The 19,971-nt window shown below is 40.7% G+C and overlaps 1 protein-coding gene across 1 annotated transcript in view; it reads left to right on the forward strand.

The window, feature by feature from the left end:
* Window positions 1–19,971, forward strand: part of LOC133549269 (patatin-like phospholipase domain-containing protein 2) — a 33,983-nt gene that overhangs the window by 7,781 nt on the left and 6,231 nt on the right. The window contains exons 4-8 of the mRNA XM_061894508.1: window positions 7,790–7,999; window positions 8,065–8,125; window positions 8,194–8,286; window positions 14,805–14,931; window positions 19,896–19,954. Coding sequence (XP_061750492.1) covers window positions 7,790–7,999; window positions 8,065–8,125; window positions 8,194–8,286; window positions 14,805–14,931; window positions 19,896–19,954 — 550 coding nt within the window. The remainder of the gene's footprint in view (window positions 1–7,789; window positions 8,000–8,064; window positions 8,126–8,193; window positions 8,287–14,804; window positions 14,932–19,895; window positions 19,955–19,971) is intronic.

Here is a 19,971-nt window from a genome sequence, read left to right on the forward strand (position 1 = left end):
CCACATTTTCGATGGGAGACAGGTCTGGACTGTAGGCGGGCCAGAAAAGTACCCGCACTCTTTTACTACGAAGCCACGCTGTTGTAACACGTGGCTTGGCATTGTCTTGCTGAAATAAGCAGGGGCGTCCATGATAACGTTGCTTGGATGACAACATATGTTGCTCCAAAACCTGTATGGACCATTCAGCATTAATGGTGCCTTCACAGATGTGTAAGTTACCCATGCCTTGGGCACTAATACACCCCCATACCCTCACAGATGCTGGCTTTTGAACTTTGCGCCAATAACAATCCGAATGGTTATTTTCCTCTTTGTTCTGAAGGACACCACGTCCTCTGTTTCCAAAAACAATTTGAAATGTGGGCACGTCAGACCACAGAACACCTTTCCACTTTGCATCAGTCCATCTTAGATGAGCTCGGGCCCAGCCAAGCCGGCGGTGTTTCAGGGTGCTGTTGATAAATGGATTTGGCTTTGCATAGTAGAGTTTTAACTTACACTTACAGATGTAGCGACCAACTGTAGTTACTGACAGTGGTTTTATGAAGTGTTCCTGAGCCCATGTGGTGATAACCTTTACATACTGATGTCGGTTTTTGATGCAGTACCGCCTGAGGGATCAAAGGTCCTTAATATCATCGCTCACGTGCAGTGATTTCTCCAGATTCTCTGAACCTTTTGATGATTTTACAGTGGTAAATTCCCTAAATTCCTTGCAATAGCTCGTTGAGAAATATTCAAAAACTGTTCGACAATTTGCTTACAAAGTGGTGACCCTCACCCCATCCTTGTTTGTGAAATATTTAGCATTTCATGGAAGCTGCTTTTATACCCAATCATGGCACCCGAATATTACCAATTAGCCTGCACACCTGTGGGATAGTCCGTATGAGTGTTTGATGAGCATTCCTCAACTTTATCAGTATTTATTGCCACCTTTCCCAACTTCTTTGTCACGTGTGGCTGGCATCAAATTCTAAAGTTAATGATTATTTGCAAAGAAAAATTTTTTTATCAGTTTGAACATCAAATATGTTGTCTTTGTAGCATATTCAACTGAATATGGGTTGAAAATGATTTGCAAATCATTGTATTCTGTTTATATTTACATCTAACACAATTTCCCAACACATATGGAAACGGGGTTTGTACATACTGTATACATTATCCATCCATCCATCCATCATCTTCCGTTTATCCGAGGTCGGGTCGCGGGGGCAGCAGCCTAAGCAGGGAAGCCCAGACTTCCCTATCTCCAGCCACTTCGTCTAGCTCTTCCCGGGGGATCCCGAGGCGTTCCCAGGCCAGCCGGGAGACATAGTCTTCCCAACGTGTCCTGGGTCTTCCCCGTGGCCTCCTACCAGCTGGACGGGCCCTAAACACATCCCTAGGGAGGCGTTCGGGTGGCATCCTGACCAGATGCCCGAACCAGCTCATCTGGCTCCTCTCGATGTGGAGGAGCAGCGGCTTTACGTTGAGCTCCTCCCGGATGGCAGAGCTTCTCACCCTACCTCTAAGGGAGAGCCCCGCCACCCGGCGGAGGAAACTCATTTCGGCCGCTTGTACCCGTGATCTTATCCTTTCGGTCATGACCCAAAGCTCATGACCATAGGTGAGGATGGGAACGTAGATCGACCGGTAAATTGAGAGCTTTGCCTTCCGGCTCAGCTCCTTCTTCACCACAACGGATCGATACAACGTCCGCATTACTGAAGACGCCGCACCGATCCGCCTGTCGATCTCACGATCCACTCTTCCCCCACTCGTGAACAAGACTCCTGGTACTTGAACTCCTCCACTTGGGGCAGGGTCTCCTCCCCAACCCGGAGATGGCACTCCACCCTTTTCCGGGCGAGAACCATGGACTCGGACTTGGAGGTGCTGATTCTCATTCCGGTCGCTTCACACTCGGCTGCGAACTGATCCAGTGAGAGCTGAAGATCCCGGCCAGATAAAGCCATCAGGACCACATCATCTGCAAAAAGCAGAGACCTAATCCCGCGGCCACCAAACCGGAACCCCTCAACGCCTTGGCTGCGCCTAGAAATTCTGTCCATAAAAGTTATGAACAGAATCGGTGACAAAGGACATTATGTGTATATATATATATACATATATATATATATATACACATACATATACATACATAAATGTATATATTAGGGGTGTGGGGAAAAATTGATTCGAATACGAATCGCGATTGCTATGTTGTGCGATTCAGAATCGATTCTCTTTTTTTTTTTAAATCGATTTTTATTTTTTCTATTTTTTATTTATTTATTTTATTTTTTTTTATCAATCCAAAAAACCACTACACAACAATACCATAACAATGCAATCCAATTCCAAAACATGACCGAGCAACACTCAGAACTGCAATAAACAGAGCAATTGAGAGAAGACACAAACACGACACAGAACAAACCAAAAGTAGTGAAACAAAAATGAATATTATCAACAACAGTATCAATATTAGTTATGATTTCAGCATAGCAATGATTAAAAATCCCTCATTGACATTATCATTAGACATTTATAAAAATTTAAAAAAAGAACAATAGTGTCACAGTGGTTTACAACTGCATCGCATCTCATAAGCTTGACAACACACTGTGTCCAATGTTTTCACGAAGATAAAACAAGTCATATTTTTGGTTCGTTTAATAGTTAAAACAAATTTACATTATTGCAATCAGTTGATAAAACATTGTCCTTTACAATTATAAAAGCTTTTTTTTTTTTTTAATTTACTACTCTGCTAGCATGTCAGCAGACTGGGGTAGATCCTGCTGAAATCCTATTTATTGAATGAATACAGAATCCTTTTGAATCAGAAAAATATAGTTTTTAAATCGAGAATCGCTTTGAATCGAAAAAAATCGATTTTGAATCGAATCGCGACCCCAAGAATCGTTATTGAATCGAATCGTGGACACCCAAAGATTCACAGCCCTAGTACAGTATATATATATACATTAGTTATGCATATATCTACAGTATATATATATCAATCAATCAATCAATCAATGTTTATTTATATAGCCCCAAATCACAAATGTCTCAAAGGACTGCACAAATCATTACGACTACAACATCCTCGGAAGAACCCACAAAAGGGCAAGGAAAACTCACACCCAGTGGGCAGGGAGAATTCACATTCAGTGGGACGCCAGCGACAATGCTGACTATGAGAAACCTTGGAGAGGACCTCACATGTGGGCAACCCCCCCCTCTAGGGGACCGAAAGCAATGGATGTCGAGCGGGTCTAACATGATACTGTGAAAGTTCAATCCATAGTGGCTCCAAGACAGCAGTGAGAGTCCCGTCCACAGGAAATCATCTCAAGCGGATCAGCAGCGTAGAGATGTCCCCAACCGATACAGGCGAGCGGTCCATCCTGGGTCCCGACGAGCGGTCCATCCTGGGTCTCGACTCTGGACAGTCAGTACTTCATCCATGGTCATCGGACCGGACCCCCTCCACAAGGGAGGGGGGGACATAGGAGAAAGAAAAGAAGCGGCAGATCAACTGGTCTAAAAAGGAGGTCTATTTAAAGGCTAGAGTATACAGATGAGTTTTAAGATGAGACTTAAATGCTTCTACTGAGGTAGCATCTCGAACTGTTACCGGGAGGGCATTCCAGAGTACTGGAGCCCGAACGGAAAACGCTCTATAGCCCGCAGACTTTTTTTGAGCTCTAGGAATCACTAATAAGCCGGAGTCTTTTGAACGCAGATTTCTTGCCGGGACATACGGTACAATACAATCGGCAAGATAGGCTGGAGCTAGACCGTGTAGTATTTTATACGTAAGTAGTAAAACCTTAAAGTCACATCTTAAGTGCACAGGAAGCCAGTGCAGGTGAGCCAGTACAGGCGTAATATGATCAAACTTTCTTGTTCTTGTCAAAAGTCTAGCAGCCGCATTTTGTACCAACTGTAATCTTTTAATGCCAGACATTGGGAGACCCGAAAATAATACGTTACAGTAATCGAGACGAGACGTAACAAACGCATGGATAATGATCTCGGCGTCTTTAGTGGACAAAATGGAGCGAATTTTAGCGATATTACGGAGATGAAAGAAGGCTGTTTTAGTAACGCTTTTAATGTGTGACTCAAAGGAGAGAGTTGGGTCGAAGATAATACCCAGATTTTTTACAGTCACCTTGTTTTATTATTTGGTTGTCAAATGTTAAAGTTGTATTATTAAATAGAGGTCGGTGTCTAGCAGGACCGATAATCAGCATTTCCGTTTTTTTGGCATTAAGTTGCAAAAAGTTAGCGGACATCCATTGTTTAATTTCATTAAGACACGCTTCCAACTGACTACAGTCCGGCGTGTTGGTCAGCTTTAGGGGCATGTAAAGTTGGGTGTCATCAGCATAACAGTGAAAGCTAATACCGTATTTGCGTATGACGTCACCTAGCGGCAGCATGTAGATGCTGAAGAGTACAGGGCCAAGGACCGAACCCTGGGGAACTCCACACGTTACCTTAACATAGTCCGAGGTCACACTGTTATAGGAGACGCACTGCATCCTATCAGTAAGATAAGAGTTAAACCATGACAGGGCTGAGTCTGACATACCAATTCGTATTTTGATACGCTCTAATAAAATATTATGATCGACGGTATCGAAAGCAGCGCTAAGATCGAGGAGCAGCAACATAGATGACGCATCAGAGTCCATCGTTAGCAATAGATCATTAGTCAGTTTTGCGAGGGCTGTCTCAGTCGAGTGATTTGCCCTGAAACCGGATTGAAAGGTTTCACATAGATTGTTAAACGCTAAGTGCTCATTTAGCTGCTCTGCAACAATTTTTTCGAGGATTTTCGAAATAAAGGGAAGGTGAGACACCGGTCGGTAGTTTACCATGAGGTCTGGATCGAGGTTAGGTCTTTTAAGGAGAGGATGAATAACCGCTTTTTTGAATGCAACGGGAACAGTGCCCGAGGAAAGTGATAAGTTTATAATATTTAGCACTGATGGACCTAATAATACAAAAAGCTCCTTGATAAGTTTTCCAGGAAGTGGGTCAAGTAAACATGTTGTTTGTTTTATTCCATTTACACGTTGTAACAATCCTTCTAATGTTATTTCATCAAAACGAGAGAAACTATTTTGGATATTTGCAGTATCCGCCGTATATACAATCGTATCTGTGTTACTATAACCCCGTTGTAGCTGGGACGCATTGTCTTTAATCTCCTTTCTAATAAGTTCAATTTTCTTATTAAAGAACTTCATAAAGTCATCTGCCGAATGGGTGGAGCTACTGGAAGGAGTCCCTTGTTGGGTTAGCGATGCTACTGTACTAAACAAAAATTTTGGATCGTTTTTATTAATGCGGATGAGATTTGAGTAATAATTAGTTTTAGCTAAGGTAAGCATGCGTTTATAAGTTATTAAACTATCACTCCATGCTTGATGGTGCACCTCAAGTTTAGTCGTGCGCCATTTGCGTTCCAGCTTTCTACATAATAATTTCTGAGCTCTAGTTTCTTCAGTAAACCATGGCGTACGCCTTTTTGGAGCCTTTTTTAACTTCAGCGGTGCTATACTATCAATGGTTTCGCGCAGGGCGTTGTTAAAGTTGTTAGTGAGGTTATCAATAGAGCCCACATACTTTGGGAACGGTGCCATTACCGAGGGCAGTAGGTCCGCAAGAGTCGTCGTTGTGGCAGCATTAATGTTGCGGCTGCTATAGCAGTTATTATTATTATTAGCTTGCCGAACATGAGTCTGAACTTCGAATTTTATAAGGTAATGATCGGACATTACTTTAGTATACGGGAGTATCATAACTTTGGAGACGGTGATACCTCTGACAAGCACTAGGTCTATCGTATTACCGCTGCGATGCGTCGGTTCATTTATTATTTGTGTAAGACCACAGCTATCAATTATAGTCTGGAGCGCCACGCACGGTGGGTCCAATGGGGTATTCATATGGATATTAAAGTCCCCCATTATAATTATATTATCGGCGTGCGTCACTAGATCAGCAACAAACTCTGAGAATTCACTAATAAAGTCCGAATAGGGCCCTGGGGGGCGGTAGATAACGGCCAGGCACAGAGGCAGAGGTGTGGCAGACTTCATAGAAAGCACCTCAAACGATTTATATTTATTATTTAAGTTAGGACTAAAGTTAAAGTTTTCGTTGTATATTAGTGCGACACCCCCTCCCCTTTTGGGGTGACGGGCAATATGCGCATTCGTATAGTTAGGAGGGGATGCCTCATTTATCGCAAAAAAGTCGTCTGGTTTAAGCCAGGTTTCGCTAAGACCGATGACGTTAAGGTTGTTGTCTCTAATGACCTCATTGACTAATAACGTTTTGGGAGACAAAGATCTGATGTTTAGAAAGCCCATATTATAGGTAGTGGGCTGTTTTAAGGAGTTGTTGATAAAATTATCCGTAGTAGCAATATTAATAATGTTGCGTTTATTATGCGCAGTGTACTTAAAATAACTACGACCATATCTAGGAATTGATATGACGGGAATTTTCAGATTGTCTACTTGGCGCTGCGATAAACTGAACGCATCATAATTTGCCACCTCAGTAGAACGCATGTCTAACTCTGACGTAGTCATAGACACAGTAGAAAAAACATTTTGTGAGTTGTGTATTATTCTACGAAAATTGCTATGTGTACAGGGATCATCCAGCCTGGCGCTGGCTAGCTCTAACTTAACTGACTCCATACCCAGGCTAGCAGGCTCTGTAATTGCCTGTGACCGGGCTTGCTCTAGTGCAGTTAGTCAAATGTGGCTCAATGCGAAGTCTATGTTCCGAGACAAGAGGATAGCGCCTTCCTGGTTAGGGTGAAGGCCGTCTCTCCTCAGCAAGCCAGGTTTGGCCCAGAAAGAGGGCCAATTATCAATAAACGTAAATCCCTGTTGTCTGCAGAAGCTATCCAGCCACCTGTTAAGAGAGACTAATCTGCTATATCTCTCATCATTGCCTCTCCCAGGCAGGGGGCCAGAGACAATTACTCGATGCCTGGACATCTTTCTGGCGAGATTACAAGCCCTGGCTATGTTTCTCTTTGTAATCTCTGATTGTCTCATCCTAACGTCATTGGAGCCAACGTGTATTACTATATTCGCATAACTAGTGGTGCGGTTAGCCTGCCGTACGTGCTTACTAGACCTGTTGCGAGTTAGCTCCCTAAGATTAGCTTCAATGTCAGGTGCTCTGCCCCCGGGAATACACTTAATTGTGGCTGGTTTGCTAAGCTTTATGTTTCGGGTGATGGAGTCCCCTATAACTAAAGTGTGGTGCCCGGTAGACTGGGGTGTAGGACTAGCTAAAGGGCTAAATCTATTATGCGTCTCAACCGGTACACCGTAGCTTGTAGGCCGATTAGGGCTGCTACAAGCTGGGCTAGTTAGCTCGCTACAGCTAACGCTAGCAGATGTGTCCGCAACATCTAAAGTTACGAAATTACACTGCTCTAACTGGCGGACACGGCTCTCTAGCAAAGCCAACCTATCCATGAGTAAAGTGCACGAAGCGCAGGAAGCCATACTCACAGAAACTTTCCGTCGCCGAGTGGAGTGCCAGCTGTCTTCGGGAAGTGGTGGTCACGGTGGCGGGGGAGAAGCTTCCTATATATATATATATATATATGTGTATGTATATACACATATTCATATATATATATCGTATATATATATGTGTATGTATATACACATATTCATATATATATATATATATATATATATATATATATATCGTATATTTATTTATGTGTATCTTTGATGCCTATCAGCTTTTCATGGACGGCGCCCTGAGCAACAACATGCCGCTGTTCGAGCAGCGCAACACCATCACTTTGGCGCCCTTCTGCAGCGAGAGCGACATCTGTCCCAAAGACGGCGCCTTCACTTGCGTGTCCGTGCACTACGCCAACCTCAGCATCCAAGTGACCACGGGCAACGTGCACCGCATCTGCACGTCCTTCCTGCCCCCCGCGTTCGAGGTGAGTCTCCCTCTGGGAGTCTTTCAGCGGGGACACTGGGCACATGAACTAATGTTTACGGACAGGAGCTGGCGGACATCTTTCAAGGCGGCTACGCGGACGCCCTCCGGTTCCTCATACGAGGAGGTCAGCCTGGAAAGTGTGGACAACTGTATTGTGGAGGACACGTCCTCAGCATGGTCTTTGTCTTCCAGATCTGCTCGGACCATCTTCCTGGCAGGACAAGGGGGACAGTCTAAAGTCGGCTGAGGGACTACAGGAGGACATTCCACTCAGCTCCAAGAAAGGTCACTCACTTTGTGTTTTTATTCAAATCTCTGGAGTCCAGAACCAGAACCTCGCATGTTTCAGTGTAGTAGTCGTCCATTAGAGAAGGCATTCGCGGCCCTTTGGTTGCAGAGGGCAAGGTAAGCCAACACTGCCATCATGGCTTTAGAAATTCCTACACAGTTTACACTTCCATCCATCCATCCATTTTTCTACCGCTTATTCCTTTTGGGGTCGCGGGGGTCGCTGGTGCCTATCTAAGCTACAATCGGGCGGAAGGATCCAATCCAATCCAATCCACTTTATTTACATAGCACATTTAAACAACAATAATGTTTCCAAAGTGCTGCACAGTCATGTTAAAAACAATTGTAAAAAAAATAAAAAAATAAAATAAAATTAAAAAAGTATATATATATATATATATATATAAATATATTATGCTCCACCAATGACTGAATAAAAACAAAAAATAAATAAATATAAAACCAATAAAAACAAATATGATTAAAAACTATTTTAAAGGGTAAAATCAATTAAAACAGTAGAATAGAAATCAAAGTGTATAAAAAACACAGAGGACAACAGAGAACAGAGGACCACACAACTCACGTAGTGTTAAAAGCCAAAGAATAAAAGTGGGTCTTAAGACGAGACTTAAAACACTCCACTGTGGAAGCAGTTATTGGAAGGATGTTATTGTTGTGCTTCATTGATGTTAGATATTTGCTCTATTAAGGTAAACCAAAACCGGACGGATGCATTAATTGCTTTGCACAAGTAGAACTAATTTTAACTGCCTGCATTCTCGTTATAGAATTATTAATAAATATTCTATTACAAAACCCAAAACTAGTGAAGTTGGCACGTTGTGTAAATGGTAAATAAAAACCGAATACAAATATTTTCAAATCCTTTTCAACTTATATTCAATTGAATATACTGCAAAGACAAGATACTTAATCTTCGAACTGGAAAAGTTTATGTTTTGCAAATATTAGCTCATTTGGAATTTGATGCCACCAACACTTTTCGAAAAAGTTGGCACAAGTGGCAAAAAAGTTGAGGAATGCTCATCGAAAACTTAAAGGAACGTCCCACAGGTGAACAGGCTAATTTGGGAACAGGTGGGTGCCATGATTGGGTATAAAAGCAGCTTCCATGAAATGCTCAGTCATTCACAAACAAGGATGGGGTGAGGGTCACAACTTGGTGAACAAATGCGTGAGCAAATCTTTTAACAGTTTAAGAACAACAATTCTCAACAAGCTATTGCAAGGAATTTAGGGATTTCACCAGGTATCGTCTGTAACATCATCAGAAGGTTCAGAGAATCTGGAGAAATCACTGCATGTAAGCGGCTAAGCCCGTGACTTTGGATCCCTCAGGCGGTACTGCATCAAAAAGTGACGTCAGTGTGTAAAAGATAGTCTTTCTCGCTGGCACTCAGAGGGTGGACGCTCCACTTTCCTCTCCCTTATCTCTCCTGCTTGCTTCTTTGTTTTGTCTTGTCTTACCTTTCTTGTTGCCTCTTTTTTGCACTGCTCTCCAAATCTCAACATTGGACCTATTTAACTGGCCTCAACAAAATTGACAAGATCTTGGGTTTGGGGGAACCTGCTGTTGTGACGAAGCGGTTGTTGCTGGACACACGACCGTCTCTTGGGAGAAGAATGAGTGCCGCGTGCCTGGCGACCCTTTTCTGTCGAGGACGTGAAGATATCCACCTATTCGGAACTATGACAACAGGACATCTGCTGATTGGAGTAAGCGTTGCTCTGGTTTGTGGACAAATTGGAAGTTGCTGGCAGTCTTCAAAGTACCCCAAAGCTGCCACAAATGACGCGGGAAGAACTGTGGATTACATCGGACTGTCTACCCCGCCGGTTTTGAGGACCATCCATCCATCCATCTTCTTCCGCTTATCCGAGGTCGGGTCGCGGGGGCAGCAGCCTAAGCAGGGAAACCCAGGCTTCCCTCTCCCCAGCCACTTCGTCTAGCTCTTCCCGGGGGATCCCGAGGTGTTCCCAGGCCAGCCGGGAGACATAGTCTTCCCAACGTGTCCTGGGTCTTCCCCGTGGCCTCCTACCGGTTGGACGTGCCCTAAACACCTCCCTAGGGAGGCGTTCGGGTGGCATCCTGACCAGATGCCCGAACCAGCTCATCTGGCTCCTCTCGATGTGGAGGAGCAGCGGCTTTACATTGAGCTCCTCCCGGATGGCAGAGCTTCTCACCCTATCTCTAAGGGAGAGCCCCGCCACCCGGCGGAGGAAACTCATTTCGGCCACTTGTACCCGTGATCTTATCCTTTCGGTCATGACCCAAAGCTCATGACCATAGGTGAGGATGGGAACGTAGATCGACCGGTAAATTGAGAGCTTTGCCTTCCGGCTCAGCTCCTTCTTCACCACAACGGATCGGTACAACGTCCGCATTACTGAAGACGCCGCACCGATCCGCCTGTCGATCTCACGATCCACTCTTCCCTCACTCGTGAACAAGACCCCTAGGTACTTGAACTCCTCCACTTGGGGCAGGGTCTCCTCCCCAACCCGGAGATGGCATTCCACCCTTTTCCGGGCGAGAACCATGGACTCGGACTTGGAGGTGCTGATTCTCATTCCGGTCGCTTCACACTCGGCTGCGAACCGATCCAGTGAGAGCTGAAGATCCCGGTCAGATGAAGCCATCAGGACCACATCATCTGCAAAAAGCAGAGACCTAATCCTGCGGTCACCAAACCGGAACCCCTCAACGCCTTGACTGCGCCTAGAAATTCTGTCCATAAAAGTTATGAACAGAATCGGTGAGAAAGGACAGCCTTGGCGGAGTCCAACCCTCACTGGAAATGTGTTCGACTTACTGCAATGCGGACCAAGCTCTGGCACTGATCGTACAGGGAGCGGACCGCCACAATAAGACAGTCCGATACCCCATACTCTCTGAGCACTCCCCACAGGACTTCCCGAGGGACACGGTCGAATGCCTTCTCCAAGTCCACAAAGCACATGTAGACTGGTTGGGCAAACTCCCATGCATCCTCAAGAACCCTGCCTAGAGTATAGAGCTGGTCCACAGTTCCACGACCAGTCATAGACAATTTAGAATGAAAAGCAAATTCTATTTTCACCCCCACACAAAACATTCTAACTTGGATTGTTTCCCTGGCTTCGAGACTCTCCCGAAGGACGGTGCTGTGAAGACACAACAAACTCCCTTCTTGTCTCTCACGGACACACACCTGTTGTTGTTGACTTTGGACTAGCGACCGCAATACATCAAGGCCGCGGAACAGAGACACCCCCCCAACCCAACGCCCTCGACGCAAATCCCATAGGGGTGATAAATGGATGGTCAGCGCCTGAGAGCTGCGCCCTACCATAATGACCCCGAACTCCCTTCCCTCTGTTGCTAGATATCTCGAGATGTATGTTGTAATATGTATATGTGTTTTGCTTTGGAGGTTTTTTTTCCCACTCCAGACTGGGCCCCCTTAGGAGCCCAGTCTACATTGTATTTTTTTTACTCATCCTTCCCCAGCATTTAGCTTCTTCCCATCTTTTACGGAGCGCCTTATGGCGACCCATCAGCATTCTTGTTCTGTAACCCTGTACACTGTTTGTTTGTCTAATCTTGAACAGGTTTGTGCTGAAAACAAAGTTTCGTTGTACTTGTGCAATTACAGTAAAGACCTATCCTATCCTGTCATATCCTATATCACCACATGGGCTCAGGAACACTTCATAAAACCACTGTCAGTAACTACAGTTGGTCGCTACATCTGTAAGTGCAAGTTAAAACTCTACTATGCAAAGCAAAAGCCATTTATCAACAACACCAAGAAACACCGCCGGCTTCGCTGAGCCCGAGCTCATCTAAGATGGACTGATGCAAAGTGGAAAAGTGATCTGTGGTCTGACGAGTCCACATTTCAAATTATATTTGGAAACTGTGGACGTCGAGTCCTCTGGAACAAAGAGGAAAAGAACCATCCGGATTGATAAAGACACAAAGTTCAAAAGCCAGCATCTGTGAAGGTATGAGGGTGTATTAGTGCCCAACGCATGGGTAACTTACACATCTGTGAAGGCACCATTAATGCTGAAAGGTACATACAGGTTTTGGAACAACATATGTTGTCATCCAAGCAACGTCTTTTGCCCCTGTCCGGACTTTTTTGCATGTGTTGCTGCCATTAAATTCTAACTTAATTAATGATTATTAAAAAAAAAAAGTTTGAACATTAAATATCTTGTCTTTGCAGTCTACTCAATTGAATATAAGTTGAAAAGAATTCGCAAATCATTGTATTCTGTTTTTGTTTACGAATTACACAACGTGCAAACTTCACTGGTTTTGAGTTTTGTACATTTAAAGAGGAACTGCACATGTTTTGGCTTTTTGCCCATCATTCACAATCTTTATGTAAGACAAGAAGCCAAGCACAATCTTTTTTCAAGGCAATCTAAATCCTAAATAAATACTAGCAAAAGTCAGCTAACAATGGAGGTAATTGGGCTCGCTCTATTCCGCCTTTAAAAAGGTTTTAAAAAACTCCAAAAACGTTTTGTACACACGCTGTAAGTATATATGTCATTTAGCGACATCTACAGTAACATGTAATATTTATTATAATAATAATAATAATAATGGATTAGATTTATATCGCACTTTTCTATTATTAGATACTCAAAGCGCTCACAGAGAAGTGGGAACCCATCATTGCTCATTTTAAGCATGTGGCGGCCTTGTAATTTCACAAACGCATCACAACGTTTGCTATTCCCTTCAACAACAACATTATTATTCACGGCAGACCTCAAGAGTACTTTGGGACAAATTATGATCCTGAATATTTTTGAGCCTGAATGTAAGGAGGATGATTTAGAAGCTGTTTGCTAAACAGATTCAACGGTTGTAAAACACAAAGCCTCATGTAGCAGTATTGCTAAGTGCTAAACAATAAATACAAGCTATGAACATGATAAAACAATCACTTACTGTACAATGTATGCTCTCACTGGGTTACAGTTGCAGCAAACTAGTGTTTTTTTTTTTTTCACATCTTTATCGCCATCTCCAGATATTAGCTAAATGTCTAAATTGATCAACTTCTCGGCTTATGTCCACAACCTTCTGCTATCCAGTTGAGAGGCATGATTTTTAATCTAGAATTAACTTTCACCAATTTAGAGGCGATGCAGCAGCTCGCGGGCACAATATCGTTGTCGATATAAGCTAGTTAGCGCTCTGTGATCATGGTGCGGCTAAAAAAAATGGTTTGTCTGCGTCAGCGCTGATAATAACATTATTGCTAATACTTGGTTAAAATTCAGGTCACGAGATGAAAATGTAGCGTTATTGTTGGGTTTATGATGTTTTTAGAGGGTATTTATGGGCGGAATAGAGCGACTTCCACTACCTTCAAAGTTCGCTGACTTTTGCTAGTGTTTATTTATGATTTAGAATGCATTAAAAAAAGAAAAACGGGTTTTTGTCTTGCATAAGGGTTGTTCCCCTTACACTGTTTTGTCTGTCTTTGTATGTATCTTTCATCTTTGTATTCAACAATGTGTCTAACATTGTCTTTGTCCATGAGTTTTTTAATTATTTAATTTAATATATTTATTTATTTACAGACAGACATAATTTTGTATTACATCATTGTTTCTTTTGTTAATATCAGAGTCCGTTCTGCAAAAAAGTTATCCCTAGTAGCACACAGCTTGTGGACAGGGACCCACCGTTAAAATACACATCATGTAATATACAAAATACAATATATTATACATTATTACATTTGTATCAATAAACATCAATAAAGTGCACTATACATTTCATATTTGCTTTTCGAGTTGTTTGGCAACACAAAAATTGTCGCTAGTGTGTGAATGTGAGTGTGAATGTTGTCTGTCTATCTGTGTTGGCCCTGCGATGGGGTAGCGACTTGTCCAGGGTGTACCCTGCCTTCCGCCCGATTGTAGCTGAGATAGGCGCCAGCACCCCCCGCGACCCCAAAAGGGAATAAGCGGTAGAAAATGGATGGATGGAGTTGTGAACGTTAAATTGGGGGCTGAAGTAGAATTTAGTTCACACTTGTCATACGATTTTTAGACTGTTTTGATCAAACTTGAATTGAATTTGATGCATGTTTTGGGCTGAAACCAATTAATGGCAAATTGTTGTTGTTGTTGTTGTTCTTTTTTTGGTGCAAAATAACAAAATTCAAAACATAAATTCACCTTATTTTTGAATGCGGGGTTTCTGCGGACAAGAACAGCCATAGGGGACATAATGAACGTGAAATTTGCAATTACATTCTTATCAGTGATGGAGCAGGAAGAGGCTAGGAATCCGTTTGTGGTACAATTTCATATAAAGCGCCTTGTCATTCACTAATTGACTTTTTGCATGACATTTATCAAATGACATTTGGATTTAAGAGTTTTCTGGTGATTTTAGGCCAAACAGTAAAATGTGTGTTTGTTTTCTTTTGCTTGACTGGAAAGTTTTCTAAAAACTGTCGGTGTGTTACCAGCCATGTGTGCAGGGTGGAGAGAGGCGGGTCTCGTTGGCGCCGGTCCGTCTTGGCAACTCAGAATTTGGTTCTGTCTGCTGACTCCACTTGTGTTGGGTGCGGAGTTGATCTTCTTCCTCATCAAAAGGTGAAGCGTTCAGAGATTAGGCGACCAGGAAGAAATCCTGGTAATTCGTCTATCTATAGTAAACAAACAAAAAAAGTTGTAAAACACCAAGAAAGACCTCTGTTATATACTATATCTGTGAAATAACAGATATCACCTGGAAAGATTCCAGGTATTTCCTTTATTTATATACACTAAAACAAATGTAACAACTTTACCAGGAAATAGGTCTGGTATTAATTTGTGCAATGAAATAGATTACCAGGAAATGTACTTAGTATTTCATCTATCCTTACCAGGGGTCCCCAAACTACGGCCCGTAGCGTTCGAGATCTGCCCCACTGGAAGTCCCAAGTTTAAAAAAAATGTAAACTTTTTTTTTTTTTATCTGTCCTTTCTAATTCATTTTCTACTGCTTGTTGCTTGTTACTCTCAGTCTCCTAGCCGCTCACATTGTCTAAAAATGCATTTTCCAATCGATGACCTGATATCATATATATATATATATACAAATATATATATACAGTATATAAATATATATGTATTTATACACACACACACACATATATATATGTATATAAACAGCCAAGCCCACAGCCAAATTATTTTAACCCAATGCAGCCTCCGGGTCAAAAGGTTTGGGGAACCCTGATGTAAACAAAGAAAAAAAAAAGATAAATGGATTAAAAAAAATAAAAAAATTAATAGTAATATTTATAATAAAAAGTGATAAAAATAAAAAATAAAAAAAAATAATTCCCAAAAAATAAATCGTAAAAAGATAAATGTATTTAAAAAAAAAACTTTATTTTTTTAATCAAATGCATCAAATATTTTTTTTTAAGATAAAACAAAAAAGATAAATAAAAAGTATAAAAAAAACAAGACATTTTATATATACACTCAAATAGATTGGTCCTTATTTCTGCACTAAATTACAATACCAGTAATCTTTTCTGGTATTTCATCTAACTATACACTTTTTTTTAAAAAAAAGCATTAAATACCAAAAAAGATCTTTGATAATTCTATAAAATAACATTATCTAAAAAGATTCCTGGTACTTAAATTTACCTATACACCAAAACAGATTAAACACCAGGATTCTGGCACTGACTCTGTTGTGGCCTCTAAAAAAATAAGAATCCAAATGCAGATCCGTAACAAATGTCTATTTAATAACAAAAATCACTGGAGAAAATAATCAGTTGTATCGAAAGATCAGCTCCAGGAAAACCGTGTCAAAAGTATGTCCTCTGCCTCAGGAAATAAAAAAACAGGAATTACAAAAGTTCAGGGCAATAGTTAGAGTCAGTGAGATCAGGACTAGATTCTACCGCATGCAACGGAGGAACTGGCACAGGCTGATTGGAGATCCAGGGTTTAAGTGTGGTGGTTGATTAGCAACAGGTGGGCTGGATGACTGGCAGCACACCTGGAACTAACGACAGGGTAGGAGATTTACAGACACAAGAGGGGAGGGGGGTAGGAAAACAAGAGGGGGAAAAAAGCAGGAGAACTGCCCTCATGACAAAAACAGACTACCAGAAAAGGTTCCGAGTATTTAATATACAGGACTGTCTCTGAAAATTAGAATATTGTGATAAAGTCCTTTATTTTCTGTAATGCAACTAAAAACATGAAAGTGTCATACATTCTGGATTCATTACACATCAACTGAAATATTGCAAGCCTTTTATTATTTTAATATTGCTGATTATGGCATACAGCTCAAGAAAACTCAAAAATCCTATCTCAAAAAATGTGAATATTTCCTCAGACCAAGTAAAAAAAGAAGATTTATAACAGTTAAACAAAATCAAACATTTAAAAATGTCAATTAATGCACTCAGTACCTGGTTGGGAAATATTTTCAATGCGGTGTGGCATGGAGGCAATCGGCCTGTGGCATTGCTGAGGTGTTATGGATGCCCAGGATGCTTCAATAGCATTCTTTAGCTCATTTGCATTATTGGGTCTGGTGCCTTTCAGCTTCTTCTTCACAATACCCCACAAATTCTCTATGGGGTGCAGGTCAGGGGAGTTGGCAGGACAATCGAGGACAGTATTGCCATGGCAGTAATGTAATGCCAGTATGGTGTGCTGACCATGGCATTACTGTCCTTGATTGTCCTGCGCCAGTGTACCGTACACCAGTGGTCCCCAACCACCAGGCCGCAGAAGAATTTTTTATAAATTTTTATTTAAAAAAAAAATAATAATAATAATTATTAAATCAACATAAAAAACACAATATACACTTACAATTAGTGCACCAACCACAAAAACCTCCCTTTTTCATGACAAAGAAAAAAAAAAAAAAAGGATGACTATTTCTGGTGTATATCTATACACTAAAGTAAAATACCAGGAAAGGGCACTGGTATTTAATATATCTATGAACTTAAATAGATTTAAAAAAAAACAGGAAATATTTATAGTATTTATCCATTCACTGAAATAAAATACCTGGAAAGATCCCTGGTATACATTGTATCTATGAATTTCAATAAATTAAACGACATGAAATATTCCTAGTATTTTTCAACGCACTAAATTAGATTACCAGGAAAGATTACCATTGTATTTATTTTTGTGAATAGATAAATCTTTCTTGGTATTTAATCTAATATATGAGACAAGGCGAATCTCCTGGTATTTATCTTAACACTGAAATAGATTAAACACCAGGATATATTTCTGGTATTTTAACTATTTTAGTGTATAGCTGAATACCAGTCATCTTCCTGGTATTTAATTCCAACACTGAAATAAACACCAGAAAATATTTGGGGTACTTGAACTATTTTAGTGTACTGCTGAATACCAGTCATCTTCCTGGTATTTAATCTCCCGCATCTATGAATTTAAACACCAGGAAAGATTCCTGGTATTTATCTATCCAAGTGATTCTTAAACTATGGTACATGTCCCACTAGTGGTACGTAGGCTTCATCTGGTGGTTCGCCAAATAATCACTAATTTACATTTTTTTTCCCTTTATTCAAACACAGTGTTACTGTTCAAACTATGTGTAATGTTACAGTGGCCAAAATATTAAACATGTTAAATACAACCTCAGCCTTGTTTTAATGAATACTTAGGCCTACTACGCTACTGTATTTTTTTTATGTTCCTCATTATGGTGGTACTAGGAGAACCAAGTTTTTTTCTCAGAAGGTACTTGGTGAACAATGTTTGAGAACCACTGATCTTTACACCAAAATAGAATACCAGGAGAGGTTCCTTGTATTTAATATATCTATGAATTTAAATAGAGTAACTGGTAGGACAGAATTCTGGTATATATCTATTCACTAAAATAGGGTACTAGGAAAGGCTCCTCCTCTATACAGCAAAACAGATAAAACTCCAGGAAATATTGCTAGTATTATATGTCCTAAAATAAAATACCAGGAAAGTTTCCTGATATTTAGTCTATCCATGAATTTCAATAGATTAACTTGCAAAAAATATTCCTGGTATATATTTATAGACTAAAATTGGATACCAGGAAAGGTTCCTGGTATTTAACCTATCCATACGCTAAAATAGATAAAACACAAGGAAATGTTGCTGGTAATATATGCCCTAAAATACAATACCAGGAAAGGATCCTGGTATTTAATCTAAGAATTTAAATAGAATAACTGGCAGGAAAGGTTCCTGGTAAATACACACACGCACACACATACAAATAGGATACCAGTAAAGGTTCCTGGTAAGTAGTCTTTTTATAATTTAAAACTGATAAAACACCAGGAAATATTGCTGCTATGATATGCCCTAAAATATAATACCAGGAAAGTTTCCTGGTATGTAATACATCTATAGAGTAAAATAGGATATTAACAACGATTATTGGTATTTAATCTATCGATACACTAAAATAGAATACCAGGAAAGGTTCTTGGTATTTTATCTATAGATAAAACACCAGGAAATGTTGCTGGTATTATATGCCCTGAAATACAATACCAGTAAAGGATCCTGGTATTTAATCTAAGAATTTAAATAGAATAACTGGCAGGAAAGGTTCCTGGTAAATACACGCACACGCACACACACACGCACACGCACACACACACACACACACACACACACACACACACACACACACACACACACACACACACACACACACACACACACACACACACACACACACACACATAGGATACCAGTAAAGGTTCCTGGTAAGTAGTCTTTGTATAATTTAAAACAGATAAAACACCAGGAAATATTTGTGCTATGATATGCCCTAAAATATAATACCAGGAAAGTCTCCTGGTATGTAATACATCTATAGAGTAAAATAGGATATTAACAAAGGTTCTTGGTATTTAATCTATCGATACACTAAAATAGAATACAAGGAAAGGTTCCTGGTATTTTATCTATAGATAAAACACCAGGAAATGTTGCTGGTATTATAAGCCCTGAAATAAAATACCAGGAATAGTTTACCAACATTAAATACCTGGTATTTAATCTTGATTAACCGTCAGGAAAGATTAGGATACCCTGATAGGTTCCTGGTATTTATCTATGCACTAAAATAGACTACCATGAAAGATTACTATTTCCCCTATTCTAGTATATAGATAAAAAGCAGGAATCTTTCTGGTATTTATTGCAACAATGAAGTGGATTAAACACAGAAAATATTTCAAGCATTTGTACTATTTTAGTGTACAGACGAATACCAGGAATTTGTCCTGGTATTCATTTTATGTTTACACCATAACGAACTGTAATAAGATGCTTTATAGAAACACTAAAATAGATGAAGTACAGTGAATGATTTCTGGCATTTATCAATGCACTGCAGTAGAAAAGTACCAGGATAGTGTCTGGATATTTAATCCATGTATTAAAACCGATGAAAGCAGGAATGGTTCTTGGTATTCTAGTTGAGTATTTGATGTTAAGACACATTGTATACAAATAAAAAAAAGATGCAGTAACTGTGTTGTGATTGGCAGCCTGCTGATGACCACCAACAATCTGATTGGGCTGCGGAGATCACGACCACGACGACAAGGTGTGTGCTTCATTTTG

Source organism: Nerophis ophidion, linkage group LG03 (genome assembly GCF_033978795.1).
Source record: "Nerophis ophidion isolate RoL-2023_Sa linkage group LG03, RoL_Noph_v1.0, whole genome shotgun sequence".
Taxonomy (NCBI): domain Eukaryota; kingdom Metazoa; phylum Chordata; class Actinopteri; order Syngnathiformes; family Syngnathidae; genus Nerophis; species Nerophis ophidion.